This window comes from Trachinotus anak, unplaced genomic scaffold, assembly GCF_046630095.1.
Source record: "Trachinotus anak isolate AG129_WGS33_773 ecotype Australia unplaced genomic scaffold, CSIRO_AGI_Tana_v1 ptg000004l, whole genome shotgun sequence".
Lineage (NCBI taxonomy): Eukaryota > Metazoa > Chordata > Actinopteri > Carangiformes > Carangidae > Trachinotus > Trachinotus anak.
The window spans coordinates 15,981,295-16,004,826 of NW_027273855.1; the positions used below are offsets into that span (position 1 = coordinate 15,981,295).

The 23,532-nt window shown below is 43.3% G+C and overlaps 1 protein-coding gene across 14 annotated transcripts in view; it reads right to left on the minus strand.

The window, feature by feature from the left end:
• Positions 1 to 23,532, minus strand: part of LOC139620643 (ERC protein 2) — a 151,983-nt gene that overhangs the window by 32,512 nt on the left and 95,939 nt on the right. For 13 of the 14 annotated variants that reach the window (XM_071476375.1, XM_071476377.1, XM_071476372.1 and 10 more), the window contains 3 exons: positions 10,818 to 10,965; positions 6,314 to 6,487; positions 2,211 to 2,276 (listed from right to left, as the gene is read on the minus strand). In XM_071476375.1, the coding sequence (XP_071332476.1) occupies positions 2,250 to 2,276; positions 6,314 to 6,487; positions 10,818 to 10,965 (349 nt within the window). In that variant the 3' untranslated portion in view covers positions 2,211 to 2,249. Of the gene's footprint in view, positions 1 to 2,210; positions 2,277 to 6,313; positions 6,488 to 10,817; positions 10,966 to 15,570; positions 15,888 to 23,532 lie in introns of those variants that run through there. The other variant, XM_071476383.1, reaches the window with a different exon arrangement.

The following is a 23,532-nucleotide window of genomic DNA, read 5'->3' on the forward strand; positions in this document are numbered from 1 at the left end:
TACAAATAACTTCACGGTGGGATAAAAGCATAATGTTTCCAGAAAACCTCTTCCCCCCACTCTGCTTCACTCCTTTGGCCCCATATTCTCCTTTACTTTTTCCCTCCAACCCCCTTCTCTTGTGCTCTCTGTCCAAAAGGACATTCTTATTTCATTAGGACTGAGGTCTGGGAGGCCAAGAGGGTAAACAAAACCTCTGTAATCAACAGCAGGACATACACAACCACAATGAGCCAATCAGAGTCCAGTGTCCCCTTAGACAGAGCCATGGCTAACCAATACAAATCCACACCTGGACGCTCGGAACTCAAACTTGCCAACTCAAACTCAGCACTTAGGTTTGTGTGGAATTCAAAATGTAGCCTAGCACTGGGAGCCAAGGCTAACCATAAGAAACACCGTTCAAAGCATGCATGCATGCCTGCAAAGACACTCATATACACACATGCACACAGATCCCCGGCTATTTGTCTATCGGTGCTGTCATCTCTGTTTGCTCATATTAGGGAGGGCTCACTCAGGGACAGGATATGGGGATTAGGTCTGGCCTTATTGTGCTGTAGCTACACACCGCTAAATGGCTCCCATCTGTTCTCCCATAGAGGATGGCTAATACACGTTAGCTGCGCTCGCGTTGTGCACTGCCAGAATAACAGCAGTGGATAGATGAGCAGCACTGATATCGCTAGCCACAACACCACTCTGCGCTAAAGGCTAATGTGCCTGGCTTATTCTATTAGATTGGGATAAGAAGCACTAATACACATGCACATACACACATGTGCATACACACACCATCATGATATCTGATTGGAGATACTGAAGCAGTAGGCTAGTCACGGGTCCAACTGTAGGTTTACCTTGAAGGAATATACGTAAGAGGTGGAAAGAACGGGAGTTATGGAAAAAGATGGAGAGATGGAAAGAGAGGGAGAAAGAGGGCAGTGTGGTCTGTTTCATTATGGTGAATCCTGACACTACTGCATTCTCAGCACACATGGACTGGATTATAGGCTATGTGGGCTGCTCCGGCACTGTATAGCTCAGCAATGCTCTCTTGCACACACATACTCACATGCACACACATAAACTTGCACTTGCACACACAAACATCATAGCTAAACACACTAAAGCTTTTCACTGCTGTAAGACAAACCATTTGCTCACACACAAGCTACAGGACTCTTAATCCCAAAAGCAGCGCTAGGGCAAAGTGCACAACTACTAAGTCATTGAGGTTAGAGACAGATTTTGCTTGTGATGGTCCACCTGTGGATTACTGGGGGAAAAGAATGAGATGCACTGGAAACTATGAGTATACCATGCTGCCTGGTTTTCTCTCTCACTCCCACATAAATACATAAGCACCCTTTCCTTCTCTTTCCCCTTCACTCTTTCTCTTTCGCTCCCGTCTCTCATGTACATTTATAAATATCTCTTTTTCTCTGTCTCTATTTGACTTGCAAACACTTCTATTAGTTCCAAGCAAACCATAACCCTCCCTGCACAGGCCTCTTTCCGCACATCTATGTTCAAAGACATCCTGAGTCTATGGGGGGGCTTCGATATAAAACCCCCCAAACAGGAATTATCCTTTATGACTCTGCATTCTTCATTTTATGCTTTTTCAGCTCGCAGCCTTAAAAAAAAGGCTTCATGACTGTTCTGCATTGTATTGTAATTAAATACCCCACACACTGGCACACAACGGGGTGGGATAGCGCGGTAAAACTTTACTACAACTGAAAAAGTGGGGCGTGGAGAGACAGACTTGTCCATCTCTGGTTTTTCTCACCGTGTCATTTTTATCACCTCTGGGCCCTGGTATGCTTGCTTTAAGCTGCTGGGTTTGTATAGGTCTAATACCACACAGTTACCTATATAGCCACAGCACGACAAGTATATGAGCACTACACAGAAAGCCAGCCATAAACCTCTGAATCAACTGAGGCTCTGTAGTCGACTGAAATACATAAGCAACTGCAAAAGGAGTCGGGTTCTATTACACTCTCTTCCATCAGATTTGGGTAATGCTGTGGTTATTGTGGTACCATCAGTGTTCCCAGCTAAAGGTTACTCGAGCCCATTGAACAAGCCTATTGTGTAAAAGATCATTAAAATATCTGGAGTAGCACTACACACTGGCAGGGAGTATATAAACTCTAAATTTACTCAAGAAAGATGAAAATGGTTGTGTAATAGAAACTTACTATGGACAAATGGATGCAGGGTTCCCATGGTGCTGGTAATCATGCCCATATTCCTTCTTCATCATCCTGTGAGAAAAAACAGGGGAAATGTGATCATTGTCACCATCCATCCATTAACCATCAGTTCACATGATATACTTATACAGACATCCAGTATGTGTCAAAAAATGCCTTCCCTGTACAAGTCGAGTCTCATTGTCCAACCTTATGGTCCTCCTAGTCCCATGTGGCTTTTAATCAAAACAATCCTGTTCATATTCCTCATTTCGAAAAGCTGTGATGATATCATGAAAAGCTTTCCTCAGTGTGATTGTTAGGAACCAATAACTGAACACACAAGGGGTTTCCTTGAGGCTGAAACTGTGCAGACAACAGCCCTGCTAACAGGAAGGCTAATTCACTCAGACACTTACGTTACAATGGTTTGCATGAGCTGGCAGCTCACTATAGTCAAGCCCTTGCCTACATAATGCTAAACTCAGCTCCGGCAAAGCAGAGTCTATGCTAACGCACCAGAGCAAAAAAAAAAAAGGGACTTGGCTGCAGTCCACAGTGGCTCTGGTTGGACTAAATGGTTGTGACAGGCTTGGTAAACTCAGTAGGCTACACCTAAGCAGCTAAGCTATAGATATAATGGCCTTTCAATGGAGCATGCTAGATGCTAAATGCTAACATGGATTGAATGGCTGTGACAGGCCCTGTAAACAGAGCCAGACCTATAACCACTCATTCTGCCAGGTTAAACACACACACACACACACACACACACACACACACACACTCTCAAAGAGGTGCACACATATACACACAAACAAGCCAAATACCATGTGCTACTTCTCATAAACCTGAAGCAGGCAGCATGCTAAGGCTTAGAAAAAAATAATAACAACCAAAAAGAAAAGGTTGTATAATTCTGTCTCTGATAAACACTTTATGTCTGTTTTCTATTTCCTTCTGAGGTTGCTGCCAAGTATCTGGCAGTGGTGCTGGCACGGCTAAATGAGAACAACATGAACGCAATATGCCCGTCAAAGCGCACACACTCCATGCTGAGACAAAGACCTGAGGTGCATCTCAAGAGGCGAAATCCACTTCCTGTCCTTGTCTCCTCCAATTAGATTTCACCTGTGCCTCTGACTAAGTTCATCACAGATTAAGTACGGGGAGTGTAGCTAGAGGATTGGGATGGACCCACTAACTGTAGCTATGAGCTTGACATGTGACATGTGGTTTGGATCCTTAAAAAACTCTTAAGTGTGTTCTTGTGTTTGTGTTATGTGTCCACTATTCCAGTGCATTCATATGTGCTTACGCATTTTAAATGTGCCAGTAGAGTGTGCATGCAGTGTGTGCGTATCTGTATCTGAGCACACGCAAATGCAAATGCGAAAAAAAAAAAGTGTGGTCACTGTTATGTTATTCATGGCACTAGCTGTATCTTGGAAAGGCATTGCGGTCTACAGGGTGAGCCTGCAGACCTTCTTCATCATCATTATCATTATCATCATCAATCATCCTTCAAGTGGCGTTTCTGGACCGGCAATGCACTGAACCACTGGTCTGGCCACACTTGGATATTACATTTGAAATGGGAAAGATGGAGGGAGAGAAGGGACTGAGGGAAGGAATGAAAGAGACAGGGAGTAATGAACAGGAAGAACATGGGTAGGAAGAAAACACACCAGGAAGAAAAGCGATGTTAAAGGGGTAAAAGAAGAGACAGAAGAGGCATGAGTGCAGCAGGGAAAGGAAGAGAGGAGGCAAAGTAATAGAAATAAGACAGAACAAAGTGTTCAAGAAAAACAAATAGCGTGATTAATCATATTTAGATGAAAGAGGGAGATTAAAGGAGATGTGAAGTCCTGTGTTTGGAGAGAAAACAGTCTCACCTCAGGGACCTCAGGGACATCCAGACTGTGTGACCTGACATCCCCCATCAACAGTGCACACACACACATACACACACACACCTTGGAGGCTTTGGCTTGGACCTCTGCTGAACTTCCCAATGAGGTCAAAGATCAGATATGAGGAAAAGCCATGAGGAGATTGGCTGACCTCTGTCAACAGGGTCTGTTGGTTGTTTTTGTGGCGTGTGTGTTTGACACAAGATCGGTTTGGTTGTAGTTTGTGCACAGAAGAGGATGATGACACCTTCATCTTTGATTTGGACATTCTGTTCCTATGCAAGTTATCTTTTATCTAACATATTTCTATTTCTGGCCCATTTTGAAACCTATTCGACTTTCATCTTTTCCCAGATGTTGCATGCAAAGTCTGAACCATCACAGTTTCCTTGAAAATTCAACTTTAATAGAGTATAATTCATGCAATTGGCATGGATTTATGAGTTATTTTGTTATTCCCTACATTCTTAACAAGATTTCCCGGCAATACTAATAATGCTTTTGTTGGCTTTTTCAGTCACGCTTAAAAAGTTGAAATATCACTTGCAGAGAGCTACTGTTTCATATGTCAAACACTATAAACACTGTTGCAGTAAAACAGTGCTGTGTAGCCATATTGAGGGAAAGATATTTATAAATGCAGAGTGAAGGGGAGTAATGTGTGATCCTAAAAAGTGACCCCCCGCAGCTCAGAGTTTAATATGAAGCGTACTGTGGTTACAAGTATTCTGCGATACAACAGAACAATACTGAGACTTAATAGCTTGAAAATATTATTTTAGCAAGTCAGATGTAAAACATAACATAACATAACCTAATAACTACACAGCAAGAATTTAAAAGTCGTACTTGTCAGATTACAGGGTGATTTCAAGGGTTTCCTCACTCAAAATGTCCATATACCAAAGCATGTGAATGCCATAAAATTAGATGTAGATTCATTCTACAGTTGAAAAGGATGCAAATGCGCACATAAATATACTCTACTGTAATCTATAACTCAAGTGTGTCTGAGATTCTTGAGTGCAAAGTGTGCATATGGATGTCAATCAAGCCCAGACCCACACATTCTTTTAGGAATCTAAAACAGAGTCTTTCCGCATGCGTAAAAAGGCAGTGATTCTGTCCTCTTACATTTTGCTAAGGTATGTGTGGAGTGATGCATTGATATGACTGTGTGCTTGTATGGATGGGTGTGTGCTTTGGAGATATTCAGGACAGGGAATCCCCAGTGCATGTTTGACTCCAATTTAGGCAGCAATTTCAGAAACATTTATTAAGTCTAGAAACAAGTAATAGTGCGTATTAAATAGAACAGATGTGAGAATTTGGACTCAGGTGGAAATCCCCAGGTATCTGTCTTAAACCTCCACAAACACATACACACACACTTCATCCTCATAGTTTGGAAACTCCCCCCAAATCACTGCCTCTTGACAACAATAGAGCTTTGATGGGTTTGTATTGCATTCAAATAATCAAGGAGCTTTTATCAGCTAACGGAAAGATAGTGAAATCATCTCTGTCTTTCTTTGAAGATTGCTTTCTCCCGTTAGCGATTTCATCTGGGTACATAGCATCAACAAAGAGTCAGGTGTGCCTCTCCATGTGCTTCTACAGAGGCACGTGTACAAGCATGCACATGTCTATGCACACTTGGATGTGTACATGTTCACACACACACACACACACACACACACACACACACACACACACACACACACACACATACACACACAATAACACTTTGTGCTGATAACAACAACAGTTTGTTCTTCAGCTGTCTTCAAACAGACAAATTAAGTTTGTCCTCAGGGCAGTCTGCATATGATACTTAGACAGAGTCTAGGAGCTCATATGAGAGATTAATGATATATAAACTAATATCACACACAAACCCCATTGATCAAAAACACTCATTTAGCAGCTTCACCCTTCAGGCCTTTTATCTAAATGATAGGAATAACTGAATCGGCAGGAAGTAATGGGGTTGAAGGAGAAGAGATGGGGAGAAGACAGACGGGAAATTTTATGCTGCTGTGTCCGACCACAACTGACTGGTGGTGGGGATGACAGCTATGAAATTACATTAACTTTAAAAGCATGATGATGAGAGGCTACAACATGACAACTTGTGTAAACAAGCCCAAGCTTCGAACTGGTTGGCGTGGGTGAGTGTGTGACATTCATATTTACCTGGTCCATAGGGGGTCGGTGGTTGGCATGTATGGGCCCATGTAGGGGCCCTCTTGGCAGACTTCGGTGATGCATGTTTGCTGGATGCAAGTGGTGAGCATGGTGAGGATGATGCTGGGGGTGGATGTGATCTTCCTCGTAGTTATCTGCTATCATCTTCATTCTGCTCTGAGTCTGAAAAAAGGAGATAAACAAGAAAATGTGTACACATTGTTATAACACACACACACACACACTGGACCATTTATTGCCTTTCCACTACTTTTTTTGCTTCTTGAAAATGTTCTTACAATGATTAGGCTGAGGGATTCTTGGATGAGGGGGGAGCATGTTGAAAGCCATCATAGATGATAAAAAAAAATGCCGCTAACCACACTTGACAGGTCATAAATTGAGTGAGTCGGAGTGCCTGATGAAAATATCGTAAGTCTGTCAAATGTCATCCATATAGCAGATTATCATTTAATTGGATTAGACAAATCCTGGTAAGAACAGTTAGTGAGTGTTTCATGTAGCCCAAGGCCACAGGCGTTCTGGCCTGTGTGAAGCAACCTCATTTTAGATGTCGCTGATTAAAATTACACTCAAATATGCATCTTTCTGCATGCCTGTAAATGGCTAAGTAAGACTATGTGTCCTTTGTTTGTGCGTGTGTCTGTGCATCTGTGTGAGTGTTTGTGGCTGTCATATTGCCAACATCACTGCTTTGGAGAGAGATAACAGCTTAGGCTGACTAACATTAACAATCAGCCTAACTCCAGTGAGGCCAGCTGTCTGGAAGATAGACAGAGACAGAGTGGGTGCAGATATATTGACAGGCTCAGCTTTATTCCCTCAACTGCAGATAGTTCCCCTGAGGGCGGACATGACTGCAGAGCGGGAGGTGGACTTGTGTACGGGATGAAGATGATTCGAGTGAAAGACATGCACACATCTCTCATCCAAAATGCTGCGGCTTTCCTTGTTTAAATGAGAGACAGCCGTGGCAGGAAGAGACAAAGAGCCTAAGTCAGCTGCGGAGATAGGAGGGAGATGGTGTTACAGTAGTCACCGGCCTGGGGACATCGCTGCCGAGATAAGGAGCTGAGGCCTAATGACTGAGGAAACGAGCCAGTCAGGATCACAGGAGAGGATGTGGCTAGTATTAAAGAGGTTAGCAATTAGCTTAAATTGGAGAAGAGCAGCTTTAGATAAGGCGAGAACATTGACACCACGGTGAGAGGGAGAGAGACAGACAGAGATAAAGATGAAGAGTGAGGGATGGAGGAGGGCTCAGACAGGCACCAGACCAGTGGTTAGAGCAGTTAAAGGCTAGGCTGAAGTGTACGGCCCCCCATGACCTCAGGTGTCGACACTAGCAGGTGTGACTGGGTGGGGCTAGCCTCAATGCAACAGTTACAGAGCTGACTCCTGTCATTGAGGACAATAACTATCATATAGCATACAGCTGACGTAACAACTGAACTGCTGCACAGTGCATTGTGTAGGTGCTTCCACACAGACTCTTCTCCAGTGCTTAACGGTGCTGTTTAATTTGTGGATGAGGGTCAAATAGGCCGATGTGTGTTTAGTCCATACTGCTAATCTAATAAGAACCATATTACTTATTCCAGTTCATGTAAGTACAACCATATCTGGTAGCATAAGAAGCCAAACATCCTAGAATGTGCGTTTGTGTGCGTGTGTGTGTGTGCGTGCGCGCACATACTTAATATTTAATGATCTGAGACACAAACACGAATGAATGAAGTGATGAATTGCTTCTGGAAGAGTCTGACTGTGTGGTCAGGACAGCCTAAATGTGGCCATCCAGTTTATTCAAACAGACGTCTGCACAAACACACATGCAAAAACACACACACTCACCTTGCTCTTACAGACATATTCCTGTGTGCATGTGTGAAGAAGGTGTGCACACATAAAATGTCTGTGAGGTGGAATGTGTGTGTTAATTAGTGTTAATTAGTGGCTTTGCAGAGTAAACAGCGCAGTAATGGCCTCCAGGCCTGCTTGTAGATCAGGCAGCCTGGAACAGACACAGGTGGCACTACTGGGGGAAAATGAGAAGACAGGAGAGGAGAGGTTTTCACTGACACCGCTAACCATAAAAGATTTGCCCTGCACTGTATGTCTGCTCAGTGCGTGCGTGTCTGCATGTGTATCAAAGTGCAGCGGCTGGTGTAAACATGGCAGTGATGATCCCGCTGCTGTGCTTACAGCTGCATCCCAAACCTCAGTCCAAGCCCTCAGTAAATCACAAGCCCGTCCTGATTAGAGCAGAGCTGTTTTAACACATATGGACACAGGAGGCCGACAAGAAAGGCGTTAAACAAACAGGCAGCTGGGGAAGGCTTCATACTCCTTTAATCAGGTCTGTGTGTGTGTGTGTGTGTGTGTGTGTGTGTACAACATTACCATGTTAACCCAGTAAAAACAGAGTAACATACTGACCCAGCTTTGAGCAGCCAGATTATTTTACATAAGCTGTTCTCAATGGCACGTCTGAGAACGCAAAATCCATCTTTTCAGCAAAGAGTGAGGATGGATGTTCAAGTTCGTCCAAAAATGAAAGGGAGACAGTGAAAGAATGATGCAAGAGAGAGAGAAAGTCACAGAAAACGGCACACGAAATTCATCTTTTCTCCAGCTTCAAAGCACTGCTGACTTTGGCCATCCATCACTAGGATGGGACCACTCAGAGAATTCCCACATGGGGAGGAATTTGTTCTGACTCTCCCTTCATGAAGTCTAAACACTATACTCTTCAAGTGTGTTTGTGTGAGTGTGTGGCTGTATCCTTGTTTATGTGTGTTTGTCTGTGCTGAAGAAAGCCTATGCCTCAAAGGGAAGCAAACTGAAAGAGGAAAGTTTGTCTTAGACCGCCTGCTTTGTGCACACAAACACACACAAGATCTTCCAAAGGAGGGATGTGGGGAGGTCAGACAGGGCACTGCTATCTGTAAATCTATCTGCTGTCTACAGATCAGCTTTCTCCTTAGAGACTCTGAGTCCCATAATTCTTTGGCATTTCCTGGTCAGTTTCCTTCCGCCATTGGCTGTTGAGGACCTAGGGAAGGCAACATATCCTAATATGTGTGTCAGTGGGTCAGAAGACAGAGAGCCGGTGTGTGTCATTTCGAGCAATTCGAGCAACGTAACCTCCAGAGAGCTCATTCTCTGGAATGGAAGGAACCCAAGTAGTGCAAAGAGGAGCTACTTACCTTACAACCTCCTTAACATTAATGGATGACACAGGCCTGCACTTTTAGGGCCCTTCTTCTTGGAGGCCACAGCACTGCCTGGTACATAGCTGCACTTAGCAGCAGCAGTTACATGGATTTATACTGTATGTATTTGTGCCTGGAGACTGTCTAAGAAACCAGGGTTGCATGTATAAGAAAGTAGAGACAAAGAAAGTGCATGTACAGTATGTGCTGCTCACACTGATTGCATCCCTGACTTTCTTTACTTCTCCTCTTTCTCCCTATTTTCTTCGCTGCTCTGCTCCAGCCCCACAGGCCACATTGTGGCAATTACAGCTCATCACATCATCAGGTGGACTTTAACTGCTTGCTACCCAACGGGAAAACATGACGCATCCAATGGCGATAAACAGATAATAGGCTTTCCTTGAAATTCCTTCAATGGAATTGCACCCCCTAGGAACTGTTTACCGTTTACGAGACACGAGCAAACATAGGTCCACACTTAAATGCACACCCAGGCACTGCATCTGTTGACTTTTAAATGCACCATGTTTCCCAGAAGCCCCTGTGACTCAGGAGATCGTACATTTCGACTCCCTGCTGTTGCCTCATTATCATTAGCATTCAGGTTTGCTCAGTCACTGATGTGGTCTGACCAGACCTTAATGACCCACATACCTTCATCAGCCTTGGGTCATGTTGAGAGCCAAGGCAACATGGGAAATAGGTGTGTGCGCGTAGGTATGTGTGTGACTGTGTGCTGGGATCTTTGTCTCGTCTTTGACCAGAAGACGCCAGACAGCAAAGTCCGCCGGTGACTCACCAATGATACTAACCATGTCTGTGACTTGAGTGCATCTAATAGCTTTGATTGCAACATTATTGTTAAGAAAGGAGGTATCACCATGTGTTTATGTGCCTGGATTTGGAATCACAGCTCCTGCCTGACTGGTTTGGCTTATGATGACTGAACGCTGTAAGTGTGGTTTGAAGCAGGGAAGTCTACTCTGTTAACTACCAGGAATCATTAACTTCTATCTTTTCCTGGTTTTAAAGTTCAAAAGTCTGCCCGTAAAGCTGTTTTAATGCAGCCAAGGCTTCACCATCTGCAGCAGGTTTGAATTTGTATTCTGCTTTGATGCACAGATCCAAAATCTGTCCTCAACAGTGACCACAAGGCCAAGCTCCATTTGATTCACTTGCAGGCCAGCCAACCTCTTAGACCAGGGGCGCTGTAAATTTGATTCATCATTTATATGCATGTATAAATAGCCTGTGGTCGCATGTGGTGGATGTACCTGCTGTTTGAGCTGGTGCATGAGCCTGTCTTTCTCCCTCTTCAGAGCCATCACTTCCTCTTGGGCTTTCTTCCGTTTGGAGGAGGATAACTCCAGCAGGGCAATGTTAGCATCCTTCTCACTGATGGCTGCCAGCAAGGCCTGCTGCCTGAAGGGGGGAAATGTGGAACACAGGGTGCAAAAGGTAAGGAGGGGAGGTTATCGTTAGAGGACAAAGTATTGAAAGCAAGACATATTTATTCTCCCGAGCGAAAAAAAAAAAAGTTAGAATGAGGAAATATTTGTTTTTAGTTGGAAAATAAACAGGTGGACAGAGACACAGATGACACAGCTGCAGCTTCTACGTATGCAGATGCCAGAGGAAGCTCACTCATTCCAGAGCTCCTTAAACTCAGACAGAGATTCCACAGAAAAGAAGCAGACATCTTTGAAGTGGTCTGCTAAGTGCTGTATTAGTGGTACCTCAGTGTGACTCATGGTAATGTCATAGTGTAATGGAGCCTCATAGAGTAGGCTGAGGAGGATATGACATCTTTCCTCTGTCACCCCCCTAGTTACCACAGTGTATGTGTGTGTATGTGAGTGTGTGTATGTGTGGTGAGGGGGGGGACAGCAAATGACTGTCCACAGGTGCAGAGGAAACACACCACCCAAGCGTCATCATGCACACACAACCAGATGCACACATTTACACCCCCAGGACTCTAGAGGATGCCTTACGCAACCTGTCTGTGCGCAGCAGATTGGTGATGACTATTAGGCAGGATCTTGCGAATCCACTGTTGTGACAAACACTTGTGTTATCCGCCCACTCTTGTTAACTCAGAAGCACAAACATTTTCTCACGGTTAGCTACACACACCTCCTTCACTCGGGCCACTGACCCCAAGCACACAGTAAAAAGATGATTAAAAATGAAACGGAGAACCTAGGAAAACACATTTATATGTACAGCAGACTGCGTCTTAATTTATGTAAGGGTCTTTGTCTCTACAAAGTTCTTCTGAGTAACCGTCGTAGGAGTCTCAAGCTCTAGCTAGTGTTTAGGTACTGAAGGTATTTTAAGTTGGATAAACATAACGTGGCTGAACTCCAGACTCTTAAATCGCATTTGAAATTAGGAGGGCATTAAACCAGTATGGTAATGGTAATGTGTGGGTTTGTGTGAGGTGAGGGGTAGAGGAAGAGGAGGAGGGAGGGTGCATTCAAAATACACTTTGGACTCAATTAAAAATTGACCTGCATTGGAGTGTTTTTATTCCATGATTTAAGTCCCTGCAGAAATAACTCAATTGTGAAAATAAACATGCCGAACTCAGAATAAAGTCCTGCTGGTCTGGGACTCAACATTTGGTGTTTTTAGTACAATTATCTGCACGCCGCATCTGGATTCTGGATTCTCCCATATTCAAGGCCTTTAATAGGCCCCTCTGTGTTCAAGTGTGCTCAAGTGCGTGCTCGCATGTTGTGCATGAATTTGTGCGTGCATGCATGTGTATCCTGACATGGATCGCAGCAGCTAATCACACCATTCATCACAGAGCAGGACCAGCGTGACACTTTTCGTCTCCCCACACCTCCACTGTTATTCCTTTTAATGCTCACTGTAATGGGAACACACACACACACACACACACACACAAACACACACACACACAAACATACACACACAGACCTACACTGGACTTGTACCAGAGCAAGTGCTTTAGACTGCAGGTTTATTCTTCTTGACCTGTCCATTCACAATGTAAAAAAGTTAAAAGAATTCTTAAAGTTTTTTAAAAACCCATCAATAAATACACATTTTTTTAAAATCCACAGATTAAACAACAGTGTGATAGATTTTTAAATCCTTCTTCACACAGTCAAATTTTACATCCATGGCGTACCAAACTTAATGATGAATTTTTACATTTTAGTCAATGGTATCCCAATTCCATTACTCTATCTCTAAACACTCTAAACAGAGTGAAAAGGTGAGGCACACAGTCATATATGGGCAAGGAATGTGGCACAATGTATCGCTGTTCATAAACAATGTGTCAGATTTACAGCCCTAACCTACTCACAGGATGGCCCTCTTTACACCACACTGCCAGACATGGAAACTCAACAACACTGAGTAACACCCCAGTAGTCTCATAGCCACATTTTTTTCTTATTTCATTTGGGACTAACTGCGTGCAAACACAACTTGAGAATTTTGTTTGTTTAAGTCAGAATGTAACTGGAAATATACAGGGAATGATTACACTGTTTTGTCTATTTCAGTGAAATAGTCACCGTTTCGAATGAGGCATTTTTAGAATACTTGGGCAATCAAAGAGGGTGATGCATGAAGTGCAGGGTCAATTTGGTGTAAGAAAAGAGTGCGGTAAAAGGTTAGGGTCACTAACCCCCCACCCCAGTACAAGTGGAGGTTTATTTTATCTGTGTACGTATCTCAAAACTCCGAACAGAGATCCATCTCCCTATGACCACCACTGAGTCACTTCATCAAGGATAGTTACACTCCCATTCATCAAGCTGCCTCTTCTAAATGAACTGATGAAAGATGTGGTTTTTGGTGCTTGATTCATACTTTGTTTATTCCACTGAGTGTTGCTGTGACATCCTCCCAGTCCACCCGTGCTAAAGACAAAACCCAAGTTCTCTCTGTTTGACTGCTGCAATTGTTGACCTCTACATGGAAGCTATACCCAAAAATTACTATAATTACAGTTTTTCTGTCTATTTATGACCCCAAAATACTATATGCTGCTGTCTGTGAAGACATGACTGTCACATCCATCTCACCTGCATTCCTCAGCACAGGTACAGACTTCCCAGCTCAAAATGATTGATTGACCATGGGATGTTCTGAGCATGATTGAATGAAACCCCTGCACCAAAGTGGCTGCCACGGTTCACTGCTAAAGCTAAATCACTTCCAGTCTCTAAATTAACACAGCAGATTACGGCGCTGTCTCCTTGTGGCTGCTCTCTGAGTAGCACTGCAGGTTTCTGCTGAGTGATGTCTTCCTAAAACAATAAAAAGGGGCATTATTATGATTAGCCAGGCTGTAAACTTTGTCTCCCACATCCTCAATCAGTGATTGTGCGTGCATTGTGTGTGTGTGTGTCTGTGTGTGTCTGTGTGTGTGTGCATGTGTGTGCTGATTAATATTACTAACAGTCTTTGAACCTGAATCACGCTGGAGTATTTAATCACATTTAATTTGAGCAGCCATTTGGCATTTGATGTAGAACACGCTTGCAATGCACATAAATCTAGCAGACAGGATTCATCTATCTGATACCCACACACACACACACACACACACACACACACACACATACACATGCCATGCACACCAGCACCACACATACACACGCCCCACACACATACACACACACACACACACACACACACACACACACACAAAGACAAATGTTTGTACTGCATCTGCTGGCTCATCGTGAGCGGTTGAGGCCTCTCTTTTTCCTCCCTTCTTGTCTCACTCCCTGCTTAACTTAGACTTGGCGTGTCTTGGACAAACAAAGGATTATCTTCATTTCCTGTCCAATTGAAAGGGCGACAATGAAATGGTTTTTCATGACAAACCTGTGATTAGTCTTCATAAAAGTCAGACCCCATGCACTGAGAAGTCAAAAGGCACACCAATAAAAGGACAAATAAATCCCTTAACTCATCTATTCTAGTTTTTCCACGCTATGAGATAACAATATTTTGGCTGATAAGATAAACATGATGCTCACATAAACAGCTATGCATATAGATACATCTCACATGTCTCATACTTCATCTTAGTGTTGCGAGAGCACATGCGAGGCTCTGTAGAATAGCACAAGCTGGACTGACATCTTATTTATACAGGGTGAAATCCTCCGCTGGACTACAACATGTGATTCCAATTGAACCTTCATGGTCCCTGGGACACATTGAGACATTTGGATCTACAGAGGTGGGAGATGGATGGCTAAAGTACATGACCATGCGATGAGAGGTGAGAGTGGGAGGGGGGGGTCAGCAGAGATGAGATGGAAAGGAAAAAATGGAATGCAAAGAGTGGAAGAAGAGAAGGGTGAGGAGACGTGAGGCGGAAGAACATAATTCAGGACAAAGGAAAGAAAAACAAGGAGGGAAAACTTTGATGAAGACATCTTTGAGGTGGGGCTGCTGTCAAAGGACTGTGATATCACAGGGCAGATGGGAGACGGGCAGGCCAGACAGATTTCTGGGTGACGGTGGGGTTAAGATGGGGTCAAGAGTGAACATAAACACACACACACACACACACACACACGCATACATTTGTGTGAAACAAATTCAAAGGAGGAAGATGTGACGTGATGTGCTCTGTAGCTGTGAAGGGGTAGAGAAAGCACAGCAGAGCCAACAGGTCAAGAACAAAAACAATCAAGAAAAGAAGAGATGGAAAGCAAGATAGGAAGGCAATAGACCAGGGGAAAGTATGTGTTAGAGAAGAGTGACTGCTACCTGTGCTGCATGAGAGAGAGAAGAGGGAAGAAAAGGAGAGGTGGAGTGGCTGTCGAAGGACAGAAAGGAGCAAAGAAGAAAGGAGCAAAGGTAAAGATTTAAGAGTCCCAGCCTCCCCTAAATCAGCTCAGCGCACTCCATGTTGTTATTCCTAGGCGTCACGGTTGAAGGATATGTGTTTATAATTTGTGTTATGACTTACTTGAAATTATGAGTGTGGAGACTCAGTGGGACAGAAACAGATGCGTCCGTGTGATGCCCGAGGGAACCATCAATACTGTCTGCCCCTAAGTGCAGTGTGGTGCATGTGTATGTGTCCGTGCACACATTTGTGCTTTCATGTCCTTATGTGTGATGTATTTTGTTAGCAAGAACATGGGGAGCCTACTAATATCTGTTCCCAGAACATCCATTATGAGCGCTTCTAGTTTGTGATCATGCATTTCCACCACTTAACTGTCCAGCTCTGCAGGAACATTCCACGGGCATTTTATGGCCGTTCCTTGATTGTGAGTGTGTGAAGGTGCAGCACAAAGTCGGGGGGCCCCTGGCTAGGCAGTACTAGAGGCCTGTGGTGAGAGCAAGCAGAGGACATGAGAATGGGGCATGGTTGAGTGACACTATTATTTACGGCCTTGGAAGACTGTGTTATTTACAACTGAGGAGGTAGGGAAAATGTCTATTTCCAACATAAAACACATGCTCTGGCTTCATTTAGTAAGCTTACTGCAAAGCCAGTTGAGATGGTAAATCTGTGTTTCAACTCTAAATGTGAGTTAAATGCATTTTTATGAGGTCCAAGTTTTGGCTACCTCAGGTAGGATTAGCTCCATGCTAACCTGTAGCAGCTAACCTGCAGCCACATGCCAACTCTACCTATTACCCACTTCCTTCTATTTGCTTCCATGGATTAAAGCCTTTATCTATCTTAATCTGTAAAATAGGATTTATCCATACCCACCACAAACAAAATTTGTATGCCTGTCTTGTTGGGAAATTCATGTCAACTCCAATATTCCTCTTGAGCAGTTATATTAGACATTACATGCTAATCCTGGGCTTTAGCAAGAATGTTAAACTTTACATGCTAACCTTGAGCTGTGCTTCCCAAGAAGAGTCCATGACAGCAGATGGTTCTACCAGGACTTGGCCAGGTTGAGTGTGTTTTCACTTCACTAATAAAATATACAACCCACTTACTCTGCTCACCCCCCCTCCTACACTAGTGTTCTGACTAGTGGGGGGGGGGGGGGGGGTCTAATTGAAAGAGTATGTATCAGTTTTACAGCAACAAGGGGGAAAATACGAGGGGACAAAAATCAACAAATCTGCCAAAACTAGCCAAATGTTTAGAGTGGGAGCAGGGACGTGCAGAGACGGCTGACTGCTCCCAGAGATGAGCAGGACCAGACGACCACCGCTGCATTCCAGTCAGAGAGAGAGGGAGAGAGACAGAGGGACCCAGACAGAGAGACAGAGAGAGGGAGAGAGAGGGACCAGGTGGCTGTGTGTGTGTGTGTGTGTGTGTGTGTGTGCGTGTGTGTGTGTGTAAGTGCACACAAATGAAATGAAGATATTGTAACTTTTTTCTCAAAACATACACTATCTTGTCAAGCCAAAAGCGATATCTAAAAGACACAATTTAAAATCAGTATAATATCTTTTCAATCAATTGTTCAACATTTTGGAAAATCTGTTTATTTGCCTTCTGTCCAGGAAGGTGAGATAAGAAGATTGATGTTAATCTCATGTGACTGGACTGGAAGCAGGGGAAACAGAAAGCCTGGTTCTCTCCAAAGTGCTTACCGACATCTTTGAGGCTGACTGATGAAAAAATTGTTTCTTGTTCTTCAAAAAATTAAGAATTAAGAATTAAGAAGCGTGTAGGTCACAGTGAGGCTGCCAAGTTTGGTGCCATCGTGCTTGTACACCAACACTGTGCTCACTGACCATATCTGGCAATGTGCACTATAACTGGAGAGAAGACTGGGCAGATTAAGAAGCTGCTGTTTTTCAAAATATTCAGCAGATCTGACTTAACTCCCCTTAAAATCACAAATTGACATTTTGATATTTTCTGTCATGTAAGGATGAAACAAATAGGATACATGGAAATACAACGGCTTTCGAGGTGTTGGCAGGTGTATTTTTCACTCTCTTCATGCTAAACTCAGCTAAACATATCCCAAGTCTAGCTCCTGTTCTTAGACTTATATCGATCTTCTCATCTAACTCTTTGAATGAATGCAAATAAGCATGTTCCCTAAAATGATGAACTATTGAAGCACAAACTGCCGACAGTCTGAGAGAAGATCTAGTGGAGGTCTTGTCTTCTCTCACTTCCAGCTCCATTGCATCACCTTCTGAGTATCTGAAAGGGGTTGGCGGATTCCTGTTGTTGTAAAAATACAATGGATCAATAAACAAGGCCTCGTGGGGTGTCAGTGATGATTATGATGTCACCAGCAGCTTTTTCCCATTTGGATTACCTTGGGTGTCTCCATGTGTGCCCATGTTGGCTCAAGTGCCTGTGTGAGCGTACTTTTTCCTGTGTAACCTTGGTCTTTCACATTAATGCGAGAAAAACACAATCCAAATCAGATTAGTCAAAGCCTCTGCCAATCTTTAGAGCTGTCTGGCACAAGGCCCGCCTACATGGCTTCAACCAATAAGGTGAGCTCTGACCCTAAACCTCCCGGGATCCTAACAGCAGCGACCAGCGATTTTCATTCCCATAAAGGAGCGGTTTGTTTTCTGCCTTTATCGCTGCTAAGATGCCTGACAGTGTCTCCCCAAGGCGCAACAAACAAGACAGGGGGTACTGCACTGTACCACACATGTGCACGGCTCCCCTTCCTCGCAGTTATAGACAAGTACAGGCACAGACACACACATGCATACAGCAGCTGGGTTGTTTAAAGCTCCCTGTCATCTGAGAGAGAGAGGTGAGGGTCACAGAATGAGTAACACAGCTCCAGTCACACTACTGTAAGAACACACACACACAGAGGGAGGGGGAAACATACACACATATGCAGCGTGTTAAGAAAGAGCACTAAGGCCGCAGTATAAACACTGATGAGTTATGCCCCCACCCCCCCACCCTCCCAAACTTGTCTGTCTCTGAACCCACCAGCGCACTGTCCCACAACCCCCCCCCCTCCACATATTTTTAACATCAAAAGATGAAACTACAATATGCAGTGAAGGAGAGGGTGTTTTGTTGCGGTCACATCAGATGAAAGTACAACCACAAAAACCTCCAAAATCCAAAGTCATTTAATCTAAACTGACATAGAACAAATAAAAGCTGCAAATCCAAATATTTGAGAGGCTGGAATAAGAGATTGTTCAATATTATTTGCTTCCTAAATGATTATGATTAATGATTTGATTATCAACGTTGTCGTTTCAACTTTGATTATTCAACTTAACGCAGCTGAAAGCAGATTCTGCACTGCCTTTTCCCTCTGGTTCCCTTTCTATGTCTAACAATAATAAACAAAGTAAGCTGTATTTGCATATTAGACACAAACAGGAGCATAATTAGCTCTCCCACTCTTCATCTCTTTCTACACTGGGGTGAGAGGAGCCACAGTAAAGCCTCTACTCTAAACTGTCAGTAATGTAGACTGAAAATACCATGAGGACGCCTTCTGCGTTGCGTCATTTAAAACGGAGATCCTCTGTGTTCTCTCTCTGTTAAAATAATCCTCTGTCAAGTTCATCATGGGCGCTTTGGGCGGGAAGGCCACCACAGTATGTGGTCTTTTTCTCTCTCCATCCTCATTCCATCACTCCCTCTCTCCCCCCTTTCTTTCACTAATCAAAGAGAGGACCCACGCATCGGAGGAGAGAATGGCATCACCTCCGCCTCGGACCTCTCTCTCCCTCTATCATTCTCTATATGGCTCCGCCGTGCCCTATACTCACTCCAGAGTGGGGCTAAATATTAAGTTCAAGGAGGTTATGCAAACACGTTGAAACAGCCATCCTTGGCCTAAGTATTACCCTGAACCCTTCAATTACCCGCCTCGCTTTCCTCTCTCCCCATTCCTCCTGCCTTTCCTGTCCTCCGTACGGGTTCTCTCACTCCGGTCATCTAACTGCAGCCTGGAAATACAGCGCACACTCATGACGTGGGGCCAAGAAGCCTTAAAATATCAGGGGCAGAGAGTACAACATAGTGGCGCACTATTACACATGCAAACACACAATTGTGCACCTAAAATACACACGTACACACAAACCGATGAAAGATGGGTCCAGAAAACAGTGGGAGAGAGTACCCCTGGTGTATTTTCTGTATTCCAAATGTAGGGCCTGGCGGTGGACCACAGCTGAACCACAGCCGACATGCGGTGGAATGGGAGGCCACCACACTCACTTCCCTTAAAGGAGCCATAGAAACACATACACATACGGGCCATTACAGAATAACACACACTCAGACACACATATCCACACATGTTCAGCAATTTCCTGGATAGTACTGTCATGACGATGGGAGTCCATGTTTAAAAAGTGGTTTGAGGTGAAGGGACAGATCTGTATGGGCTCTTTCCCACAATGCTTTGCCAGACAATTACACAACCCAATTAATGTGGTTACTACAGCACGGCTAGGAGTTTGCTCTGTGCAAGCCGAGTGTGCGTGTAGGCGTGCGTGAGAAAGAAGATGTGTGTACGCTCCTTTGGCCTGTATTACTCTCAGAATTATAGCTTTCCTTGGAGCTTGGACTAGTCGATTTCCCGTCAGTGTGTAAAGGACACGCAAGGTCACACCAGCATTCACCCCACACTCCATCAGCCAATCACAGTTATTTCCAATCACAGCCACATGAGCTCAACTATTATAAAAGCTGGATAGCTGGAAAACTACATAGAACATGTTGTGTGTCTTTCCAGCACAGAGCTCTGTTTCTTTCATAGGATGAAACCTGAACCATAACTAAATGATGAGAGAGATGTTTTTTTAAAAAGTAAAACGTGGTTTTGAAACTTAATTATATAGTGTAAACATTTTTTCACAGTTAGAGCAACATTAATCCTTAAACAATGTGCACAGTGCTTAAAATATATGTAAGATGTTCTGTCAGGCTGTGTAATACACCACTTCACGGACTCACATGAAAACAAACCTTTCATCAGACGCACCTGTCTAACTTTGTTGACATTGGTATTATTCGAAATTAAATTGTATAACACTACAATGTAAAAATACTCAATTACAAGTAAAAGTCCTGCACTCAAAATATTTAAGTAGAGGAACAGAAGTATAATCAGTAAAATGTACTTTAGTATTAAAAGTAAAAATGACCCCTGTGTTACATTCTATACTTTTTATATTTTTATTTTTGTGTGATTGCACATGTGCCGTTTTTACTTGTTGTAGCATTTTAATGCTGTAACTGTTTTAAGTAAAGTTCATTTCAAGGCATCATCATTAGATTTCACATGTAAAAACTGCAAAATAACTTGCAACTAAATAAATGTAGTGGAGTCAAAAAGTACAGTGTTTCATTCTGATATGTAGTGGAGTCAAAATTAAGAAACTAAGGAAGTATAAGCGGCCTTAGGTACTGTGCTTGAGTAAATGTACTAACCACCCGCACGCACAAAGCTGAATGCAAGTAGATCACCACGTAGATTGAGCACATACACGTACAGTACACACATGCATCTGCTAATAATTAGCAACCCTGTGATTCCAACCTTGGTTAATAGTTTTCTTTTAATGAAGGATGGTAAAATGTAAGTAAAACAAAAAAAAAAAAAGCTCAAACTGCTCTGCTCTGCTTTGTGTTGTAGCAGCAAGAACCACATGCTCTCTTTACAGTCTGCTACACAAACACAATCTGACCACATACGAACTTATATAGACTTCATTAGCCCAGCTTTCAAGTGCTTTAAAGTGTGGAGGGGGGAAAAAAAAGCAAGAAATCATGAAAGAGCGACAGAGATGCAGACACAGGGACTGACAGTTTCTCTCGTTCCCTCATAAACAGACACACACACACACACACATACACACACACGCACACAGTACAGAGTGGGCTTGGTGAGGGTGCTGATTAGAGGAGCTGTTGCCAGGTCTGGACAGGTCTGCTGTATATTTAGACAGATCAGTGAGGATCATGGGATCAAAGAGTGACATGATTACTACCTGGCCTTCTGATAAAAAACCTCACTATTATTTCCCTGTCAATACACACAGGAATACACACAATGCGAAGAACCCACACATATCTGAGCACATTCACGCACGCTCAGTGCCGCCAATAAACTTGCAGTCGTGGGTTCCACACACACTCAGCTGTACTGGCACACAGTAGACACAAGAACACACACACACGCACGCACACACACACACACACACACCCACACACATGCAGACATATACAACTGCACCGCTCTATAATCTGGGTAATTTGTACGTTGAAGCCAGTGCAGACAGATCATGCCTCTGGTACATTGAACCTGTTGTGTCATTTCTTGTGCTCGTTCAGGAGTTGGTGTGAATTCCCAATAGAGACATACCCTCATTTATAAAATATAGTGGTGAATGAGCTTCATCTGAGAAGGCACATTCAAACAAGTCACGTTCTTGTCATAATGGCATTTCTTGTTTTTGTACAAAGCTGAGTGTGTGTTTATAAAATTTTACGAGAGTGAGAGTATGAAAATTGAAGCTGCGACTGTGGATGCAAGTGCACACACACGTGCACACAAGCATGACACAGCAAAAGTGCGTGCCTTGTAATCACTGCAACACTTGCTCTTCGGCCTTTTTGCTCCCTGCCTCTGGTTTTCTTACTGGACTCAGTACAGCTTCCTTTCGTCCTTGTTATGCTCCATCTGCTCTTTCTCACAAACATGCATAAGAATATAAACTGATCTACAGAAAACATACATAAACACACATATACACACATAAACAAAGACTGTACTAAACTGTTATAGGTTCACAGCTGGCCCTCCCGCACCTGTGCATGGATTCTAGCATACGTCTGTTTTTTAATAAACAGACCAGTGGTCGTGTGCAGTCAGATGCTGCTGACAGACTCACTGATTTCCAGATAGATAACACACTCACATACAAAGCCAAGCCAGCTCCCTTGGTAGATTACATCACAGTTATTTTAACAACGGCTTCCACTCAGTGCTTTTGCTGGCTATGGTTACATACAGGAGTGTGTGTATGTGTGTGAACAAGTTTTTTATTTTTTATTTTTTTTATTTTTCTAGTTCTTGATTCTTACATGATCAAGATCATTGTCTAATTGCTTCAATGTGTTGCTCAGAGTTTCAGCTTGTTGTAACGCCACATTAAAAATATGTCTTACATACATAAATGTAAAATGTAGAAACACAGTCAAAATGTCTTTGTGTTTATATGCAAAAGAGGGACACGGCTTGATGCATCTACCTTAATGTGTGTGTGTGTGTGTGCGCACACTGTGACCAGAGCATCACAACGTGTTGTTCTGTGTAAAGACACGGATGCACTCCACTGACACTGGAGAGTTGTGGGTGAGAGTGGATTTATTAAGTAAATGAGTTCCTCATATTCGCTCGCTCACACTCGCATGTACACACACAAACAAAACTTTTATAAGACTTACGGCGGCACTGCACCCTTGCTGACCTTACATCACTCCTCTCTTTGTGAAGGCCATTCAGCTACGACACGCAATATTACATAGTCCACAAAAAATTCTGAAATTCAGACTTCATCTCATTTTGCTTAGGTATGGGTCCCAGACTAAACCATCAATTTCTTCATACAGATCTAAAAATTATCATCAATAACATTACATGACAAAATACACTCAAATGTATTGTGTTGTATTCTCTCATCAGAAGCAGACAATGAATCACTATGATGCTACAAACTTATGCTACAGTATAAGCAGGCGCTGCTGATGGTCCTCAGTGTGCTTTCACCTTTAACTGATCGTACAGTAGGTAACAGCACACGACTGACCTATATACAAGATGTCTTCCCATCCCCTCTAAGTACATCCTAACAATGAATCAGATTAGTGTAAAGACACAGTTCTGGACCTCCTCTGGCTCCTGCTTTGTCTGTATGCATGTGAAGATTTGTTTAGGTGTGTGCAAGTGTGGTGTAAATACTGTGAGCATGGTGTCTGTTTCAGAGTTTTTAGGTCTCCTGCCACTGTTAGATACAACAGAGAGAAGGCAGAAGGTG